The sequence below is a fragment of the Gracilinanus agilis genome, chromosome 5, assembly GCF_016433145.1.
Source record: "Gracilinanus agilis isolate LMUSP501 chromosome 5, AgileGrace, whole genome shotgun sequence".
Taxonomy (NCBI): Eukaryota; Metazoa; Chordata; class Mammalia; order Didelphimorphia; family Didelphidae; genus Gracilinanus; species Gracilinanus agilis.
In genome coordinates, this window is record NC_058134.1 from 26,302,911 (window position 1) to 26,312,495 (window position 9,585).

Consider the following 9,585-nt stretch of genomic DNA (forward strand, 5'->3'; position numbering starts at 1 on the left):
GAAATACTCTGGGAAGAAGCTGACACGTAGGACCTGTAACATATATCCCTATTTCCAGCTTGCTACATTACAGGCTTTAGAGAATTTCCCCTTGGGTGATATCTGGGACTCTTTCTTGGTTGAGCTGAATTATATTGCTCCTGGGAGAATTCATTCATTCAATATTATCTGGTATAGATTTTCCTATTTACACTTTCTCTGACTTCTGTTTTGCTGTTGACTTGGATGAACTGACTTAGTTACTATGTGCAATTATTATAGAACTGGCAAGTGGATAGGGGAAAACATTGGATATAAATGTTGGGGCTCTCTTTCACTGTTAAGAAATAATGATGAGGACTGTAACTTGAACCTGAAAACTACTTCCTCTTGATTAATGATATTTAAGGAAGCCGAGAGATAGAATTTGAGTCCAATACTCCTCTCTCTAAGTATATGGGCAAAACAGTCCCACATGCACACACAACCTTTACACTAACAATACAAGTTCAGATAGCACCGAAGTTCTACTTTTCAGAAAATAACAGCTCCAAACTACAAAACAGAAAAGATGGAAAAGCTTGGAAAACATCTAAGCCAGAATAAAATCAGCGGTAATGGCCAAAAGCCTCTTTTCTCTCCAGTGAAAAATTTAAATATCAACTTATGATCAATTGTTCCTTGTGTTCCTCCCCCATTATGAGTCAACACCAGTCCTGAATCTTGACCCACACTCTATATCCAAGCTCCTCTTGCCCCTGTCCCCAGTGCCCAGTTCTATCTGACTCAGATAAGAAATTTAAGCCTGCTTTCCCTATATTGGGCATCTAACTGTGTCCAAAACCCAGCAACCTACCCTTTGTATGTGTATCCTACTTCACTGAACAGTACTGTGTGAATATTCCAGCTTCAGTATTCAATATACAAGCTTGCTAGTATGTACTTTTGCTCTTCTCTCCCATCTTGTGTTTCTTTGGTTTTTGTCTAGTGGTGGTGTGCCTCTTAAGCCAACTTGTTCTCTTAGAGCTATAGCTGAAGACTGTGCAGCAATCCAGGAACCCAACCTAGAATCCAGGTATTACTTGGCTGTTTGTTTTTATTTGTTTTACTTAGGCAATATAGAAAGCAAGAGCTAAATTGGGAATTATTTACTTTTGGTCTCTCCAGGATTGTGAGTAAAGGCAAAGCTCCAAAACACATGTCCCTCTGCCTTTTTCCCTTAGCAACATAAGTGGAAGAGACTGCTATCTTCCCCAGCAAGTTACTTTGATATTCCAAACTTCCAAGTCTGTATTAAGACAATCTCACACTCAGCAAACTTGAAAAGATAAAAAAAGAAAAATGACAAGTTTTTGGAGGGGCTGTAGGAGGACACATTGATATATTGTTGGAAGACCTAAGAATTGGTCTGAGCCTTCTGGAAAGAATTGGAACTGTGCTCAAAAAGGAGTACCAGCATCCAATCCCAAACGAGGAGCTCCCATACAAAGGGAAGAATTCTCTGGATATAGAGACTACCAAAAGTTAGAGCTTTTGCTCATATTTCAAGGCAAGGAAATATCACATTGTTTGCAAATGGAGACAACTTGTGAGAAAAAGCTCAAAAGGAGAGGAGTGGTGGCTTCTCAGAGCAACAGCAGTGCAGGAGCAACAAGAACAGAAAAGTTTTGTAACAGCTCAGCACATTCCCTTCCACCAACTCTCAGAGAGAAGGGATAGCTAATGGGACGAGCAACAAGGTTTAAGACATTTTTATTGTGACTTTTTGCATGGCTGGCTACGATGCCAGCACATTTCAGGGAATATGGAGGAGTCAACAGCTTTTCTTTCCTCTCTCCCCACCCCGATTCCTCTGGGCAGGACTGGAGCCAATTTCTAAGCATATTCCTTTATTCTACTATAAATTGCAAATGATGGACATAATCATGTTTTTCATAAACACCTGTGAACAGCCCAGACATGTACCTCTCAGGGTGTCCCTAGTGTGTCCTTAACCCAAGAAAGCTCTCGTAGTTTTAGTCAATGCAAAAGAGCATTCTGATGGGAGCTTTTTTCTTCCTACCTCCAGGCTGGGAACTCAGCCTTTGGTCCACTATTAGGAACCCAGCCACCATCACCATCATCCCCTCTGCCCTTCTCTATCAAGAGGAATATAATATGAGCCATTTGCCCAGTGTTTTTGTGTTGGTGCAGTCATTCCTCGAGACATCAATGAGTCTAAATCCCACTTCATTTTGATGACCTTGATGAAATAGTAATATCTAACATAACATGAGTCCTTTGATCCACCAATATATAGATATAGATATAAACTACAGTTTATATGAATGTATATTATATGTGTATATGTATGTTTATAATATAATATACATTGTATACAATATTGTATAATTATATATGTGTTATGTATATATGTGTACATATGTATGTAAATATAATATGGGTGTATGTATGTAGATATAGATAGACAGACAGGCTAACAGACAGACAGAAAGAGAAATCCCACAAAGATCAAAACAGAACCCCAAAAACATATGGAGCAGAACCTTTTGGTATAGCAAAGAACTGGAAACAATAAGGATGTACATAATTGGAGAATGGATAAATAAATGTCATATAAATAAAATGTATTATTGGGTTTTTTTAAATGATGAAAAGGACACATACAGAGTAATCTTGGGATACTTACATAAACCAGTGTGTCAATTATGACTAAATTGAGCCAATGACTACAGGTACAGAATGAGACATATGTTTTAAGACATAGCCAATGTATGAATTTGCTTATTCAAAATACACATAGACACACATATATGTATATTTGTTACAAAGGAGGACTTTTATTTTGGTGGAGAGGAACTGTGAAAGAAGAGTGAGGGTAGAAAAAAAGCATAGAAATGAAACATTTTAAAAATATAAACAAGAAAGCAGAAGGAAATTCAGAAGGGAACACAGATAAGCAAAGAAATGTTGGTAATACTGTGTTAAAAAAACAAGCTGTACAAAATAGAGATACATGATTTTCCATTCATGCTTCATCTTTATGTTCTTTGCTTATCAAAGTGATGATGGAGTTTATTTAGTCCATAATAAAAAAATTAAAAACAAACATAAAAGGACTTTAGGCCCCTGAAATTTTTCTAGATTCATGATTATATTTTTTGTAATTTCTTTTTTATTTAAAAACTTGAGCAATTGTCAAATCATACTAAAATATACACTACAAATCAATAATGAGGCAGCAGTGGCTTGGTGGATTTAAAGCATTAGGCCTACAGTTTAGAAGATGTAGGTTCAAATTCTGAGGCTGACATTAGCTCTCTACCCATAGGTAAGTCATCTAGCCTCTATGTACCTCAAGCCACTTTCTCAGACTTTTGTACTACGTTACAGACAGGCTATACCAACATCAGAAGTTTTATTGCAAATAAGGATTAAAATAACAAAAGTGAATTACTTCCCAAATCTTGATTGCATGGTACATATTCAAGTGAAGTACCCACATTAAATGATAGCAGGCTTGTGTAGAAAATATAATATAGAGCTCATAATCACAAAGACATTGGGTTTAATTCTGCTTCTGATATCTATGAGCTCTGTGGTCACTGGAAAGTAACTTACTCACTCTGAGCTCCATTTTTATTATTTGTAAAATGGAGATAATACCTTTAGCACCTACCTCATAGGGTTTTAGAGGGACCCAAGTTAGCTAGAAAACATTTAACAAACTTTAAAGTATTTAATTATTTCTATGTGCAATTGTAATATTTGTGATTTTAAATAGTTTTTTGTCAAATACTTGAAATATATGAGGACAGATCAAAACAAAGAGGCGAGCGGGTGCAGCTGGGTAGCTCACTGAATTGAGAGCCAGGCCTAGAGATGGGAGGTCCTAGGTTCAAATCTCGCCTCAGACACTTCCCAGCTTTGTGACCCTGGCCAAGTCACTTGACCCCCATTGCCTACCCTTACCACTCTTCCACCAAGGAGCCAATACACAGAAGTTAAGGGTTTAAAAAAAACAAAGAGGTGAATGTTAAATTTTTATTTTATTTTCATCTTAAACACTCACATAGACATCATTTCATTGGCTCTTGCCATAGTCAAGTAATAAAATTTTAAAGAATAAATGTATCATTTATATATTGCTTTTGCCTTTTGGACCTTATACTTTAAATGCCTTTGTCATCAGAAAATGGATAGCTGCAAGAATAAATCATTTTTAGTCATTTACATTCTAGTCTAAAATTGAGACATCAAAGCATCTATTTCTTTAAACTTGTCAGTTATATCCTCAATACATTCTCCAGTTCTGAAGGGTATCCCATCAATTATAAGACAATCCTCTTCAAACTGGTTTTCACATAGGATATCTTCTGAAGCTTCTGTGCTGCACAGAGACACCTAAAGAGAATAACAGCACACATAGTTTACAAGCCCCATAGAAAGCATCCCTAGACTTAAACTATATACTGGCAAGTAACTGAAAAAAAGTCCAGTGAGGTATTGTGGACTGTGGAAGAGAATCCTGGGTGTGAATTTGGAAGATACAGTTTTGTCAGAGTAAATATACCATGTAAACTTTCAGAGCTTTGGTCTCTGTGTGAATAAAGAAACTGACCCTGATCCCAGTACGGGATGGCTCACATCAAGACACTGCTTGGTAAAGTTTTATGAAGCACAGGGAAGACCTCTGTTGATGTGAATTTGTAACTCTCGCTGGTGTTTTTGTGATGAAGTGTGCAAGCCACAAAACCAAGCTGAACAAGGTTTGGAAGGAAGCTTTTTGTCACCAAGTGTCATATCTGGGTTTGTTTCACAGAACCTCCCCACAGAACATGCCACATACACACAGAGACACGTAGTCAGCTTCTCTGAAGTCAATAGCAAAGGTTAATACTATGAAAGCTGACTTTGTTCCAACATTATTATAAAGTATATTAGAAATGTGAGGCTTTTTATCATAGGTATTTTTATCTTGATTCTCTATTAGATTAGTGTGAATCATTTTAAAGTCATCACTAGTAGAGAACAAAGCCTCTTATCACCATGCATCTTCTTTTAGTGGCTGAGGTTAAATACTAATAATGGTTTTGATGTGGTCTGGAGAAGCATGAAGGGAAAAATATTTATGAGATGTGAACACGAAATGTTAAGGCATTGTCCTAAGTCCTTTTTTCCATTTTATCTGCCCTCTCTTCTCTCCTTTCTTACTCCTCCTCCCTCATTTCTGTTACTTTTTCTGTTCCTATTTATCTCTGTCTTCATCACTCTATCTTCCTCCTTTTTTCATCAGGTTCAGTTCTCCCTTCTCTAGTCCATTATTCATAGAGCCGCCAAAGTGATTTTCCTAAAGAACATTTGCTGTGCTACTGTTCTACTCAACAAACCCAAGTGACTCCCTATTACAGTTATTTGTCCTTCATTTAAAGGGATCAATGGCATCATAAAGTGATGTCTTGACTTGAATGTGAATTGGATTTAAGTGAGGCAGAGTTGCCCAGTCATCAACCTCTCTCTTTTCTAGAGTCATCCAAGTCCAATGGCAAGACAAAAATCAGAATGATTTATGATGACCAAGGATGCAGTGGATGATCTTGGCATCTATTTCTAACCAAGCTCTAAAGGCTGCACAAGCACTTGCATCAGCCATCTTTGTGGTCATTAGAATGGACTGTTCTTATCTGTTCATTCCACTAGGAGAAGTCTTCCCACCCTTAAGGTAGACATTCCTCTAACTCACCAATGGGTTTGAGGCCTGTGGGTTACCCTCAACCAGGTTTAGCCCAGCTGCCAAGATGATTTACCAGAGTATGACTGTTGTGCATTCTATAGCTTCTCTTACCTGGGGCTTATTACCTCGAGTATCTAATACAAACTCCTCTATTTGGCAATTAATGTTCTTCAAAAATTGTCCCCTACCTAACTTTCTGGCCTTATTATATATTACACTCCCTTAAACAATCAATACTCTCTTTGTTACTGCTCCCTATATAGAACACTCCATCTCTCACTTATGGCCTTTGCTAAAAAGCATTCCTTCCTCATTCATATTTCTGAAGAGATGCTTAAAACTTAGCCTGCCATCTTTGGGAGTGCTAATGTCTAACCTTCATATTGCCTTGCACTTATTTTGTACATACATATACCTGTTATTTGCCCCCAAAGTTTTTAATCTTGTCAAGGAAAACAATTTTTCATTTTTGTCTTTATAACCTTCGAACCTAACACAATGTTAGAACATATTTGGACTTAATGTTTGTTATTAGGTTTCTTCCAGACTCTTTTAGAGGCATATGCAAAACAAAAAGAATTAAACACTTGTAATTTAGATAAGTACTTTTTGTGCATCAAAAATTCATGTTTTACTAATATTCAAATTATCTCATAGATCTGTGATCTCATTGTTTTCATAGTTCTTTAAAAAAATAGATTTAAAGGTAATCACATATGCCCATCCTGTACAACTCATGTGCATATTCTCCCAAGTCATCACCACCACAGGTATACCCAGTGCTTATAGGGTCTTTCTAACTTTCTCCTGACCACATGCAGCTACCAGTGGAGTATTCTGATCATCCATTTCCTCACCCTTGTTATGCAACCAGCCCATCCTTTCTTCTTGTATTTATCATTCTTTGATAAGATTATTTATTCATGTTCTTTTGATTTCCTCATTGATTATGTGTGCTGACCCATAGTATTGATTCTAAGAAGGAAGGTAAGTGTTAAAAAAAGTGCTGCTTTATGCCTCACTGACAAAATAAAACATTGGTAAAATGTTAGAATTAAGAAGATGGACCTTTGCTTTTGTGGGAAGCTTGAGATTAGAAAAGAGCTTTGACATTTCTAAAAAGCAGTGTAGTCACTATCACATTCAACTCTGGGTCCAACTTCTTGTCATTATACTACCTATCCCAGACATTCATATTGAAGAACAAACTTTATAGATTATCTATGCAAAAGTAGATTGAAATCTGGGCAATCAACATTCTTCATCTACTTGGCCTTTCCCATACAAGTGATGAGAGATCCCTTCCAGAAAGTCCTGCAAAGTTTTAAGGCTTAATGAAACACACAAACAGGAGCACATAGAGATCATCACTGTCCATTGTGAATTAGTCTTCTACTCGGACTCTGGGCTAGATTTCCCCCAGACATTTATAATCAGAGGGTCATTAGCGAGGTCATTTCTGATGTTATATATTCCAAGAAATCTTGAATGATTTTGATGTCTGTAAGATTCTTTTATAAAAGAGAGTCTAAGACCAGGTTTTGTTCAATCAAAGCAAAAGCTTTTTCATGATCAATCCTGGCAATCAAAAAATAAACAGACTCCGGGTTAAGATGGCGGCAGAGTAAGAAGAAGCTCTTAACCTCTCCTGACCAAAACACACAAAACTCCTCAAGGGGACATAAAAACAAGTCCAGACAAATGGAGGAACCCCCACAACAGGGCACAGCGTGGAAGGTACATGGAATCGAGGCATTTCCATGCTATAAAGGGGTGAAACAGCCCTCACGAAATCGCGGGCTGAGCAACCACCCCACCCCCACCCCCTCCACACACAACATCTATAGCTCCAAAGCCAGCTAAAAAGAAATAGAGCAAGTTTGGGGCACCCATCGAGTCATTGGCAGCTCCAGGGCCTGTTCCTGAGAGCAACAAGACTTAGGACCCCATTAAGCCAAAAAACGCAGGCGAAATCTGAACACGGGAGCAGGACGCTGGGCGCAGAGCACAGGCTGAGAGCACAGGCACTGCGGAGGCGTGGGTGGAGGCAGACACAACCAGGAACTAAAACCTAAGTGGGGAACCAGTGTGGATGGGTATACGACTGTGGAAGCAGCGCCCTGAGACTTGTAAAGGAACCTCCTGCAGAGGATCAAGCAAGGGGGTCCACCAGGGGGCTTGACCTTGGAAAAAACCAGAACTCAGACCTGAGGAGCCAATAGATCGCGGACAGACACTGAGCGCGAGGATAAATCTGAGAAGCTGCTGGGCTAACAATGGCTACTCAGCCTCAGGAAGTTCAGAAGAGAAAGAATAACAACAAGAAAAAGAAGTCTTTAACACTCGACAGCTTTTACACAGAGAAAATCCAGACAACCGAGCAAACAGAGGAGGAGAACAAACAAGCATCCGGACCCTCCTCAAATAAGGAAAACTCCTCACAAGCTATGGAAGAGTTCAAAACTGAGATTTTGAGGAAAATGGAAGAGATCTGGCAAGAAAATAACTGTTTAAAAGGTAGAATCATGCAATTGGAAAGTGAGGCTCAGAAACTGAACACCAGAGATGACCAGATTGAAAAGGAATACCAGAAGATTATGGCCGAAAACCAGAAGATTATGGCCAAAAACCGAAAGAATATAGCTGAAAATCAATCCCTAAAGGCTAGAATTGAGCAAGTAGAAACTAATGATCTCTCAAGACAACAAGAACAAATAAAACAAAGCCAAAAGACTGAAAAAATAGAAGGAAACATGAAATATCTCAATGAGAGAGTGACAGACCAAGAAAACCGGTCTAGAAGAGACAATTTGAGAATAATCGGTCTTCCAGAAAAACCAGAAATTAATAGAAACCTGGACTCCATACTAACAGAAATAATTCAGCAAAATTGCACTGAAGTCCTACAACAAGAGGGCAATATAGACATTGAAAGGATTCATAGAACACCTGCGGTATTCGATCAAGAAAGGAAAACACCAAGAAATATCATTGCAAAATTCAAGAGTTTCCAAGCAAAAGGAAAAATCTTACAAGAAGCCAGAAAGAAACAATTCAAATATCAAGGAGCACCAATCAGGATCACACAGGATCTGGCAGCCTCCACGCTAAAAGACCGCAAGGCGTAGAATACAATATTGAGAAAGGCAAGAGAGCTGGGCCTACAACCACGGATCAACTACCCATCAAAATTGACTATATATTTCCAGGGGAAAGTAAGGGCATTCAACAAAATTGAAGAATTCCAGGTATTTGCACAGAAAAGAACAGGACTAAATGGAAAGTTTGATATCCAACCACAAAAATTGAGAGAAACCTGAAAAGGTAAATAAGATACACAGGGGAAAGAAAGAAAACGTATAATTTTTAAATTTGCCTTATTAAGGGCCTCAGTGAGATCTAATTATCTGTATTCCTATGTAGAGAAATGTTATGTTTAATTCTCTGTAGTGAACTCTATTCACTATTATAATATTCACTATTATAGTAATCAGAAGAATAATCAACAGGGTGAGGGTGGAACACTAAATAATCTAAGATGGCATGGGGGATGGGAAAGAGGGGGTGAATAGCAGGGGACACCAAGAGAAACTTGAGTGAATAAGAAAATAGAATATTCTATTACACACAAAGAGGGCATGGGAGGGAGAGGGGACAAATACTATTATAAGAAGGAGAGGAAGAGAGCATAAAAAGGTAATAATCAAACCTTACTCTCAGTGTAATCAACCCGGAGAGGGAAGAGTAGCTATACTATCCATTGGGAAATAAAACTTTTATCTAACCCTTCTGAGAAAGTTAGAAGGGATAAACCAAGGGGAGCAGGGGAGTGGGGAGGACAAAAAAAGGGAGGGGAGAAGGGAGAGGGAATT

The 9,585-nt window shown here is 38.2% G+C and overlaps 1 protein-coding gene across 1 annotated transcript in view; it reads right to left on the reverse strand.

Annotated features, from left to right (window-relative positions):
• Positions 1-4,155: 4,155 nt before the first annotated feature.
• Positions 4,156-9,585, reverse strand: part of ZCWPW2 (zinc finger CW-type and PWWP domain containing 2) — a 221,726-nt gene continuing 216,296 nt past the window's right edge. Inside the window, 1 exon segment of the mRNA XM_044678879.1 lies at positions 4,156-4,383. Coding sequence (XP_044534814.1) covers positions 4,222-4,383 — 162 coding nt within the window. The 3' untranslated portion in view covers positions 4,156-4,221.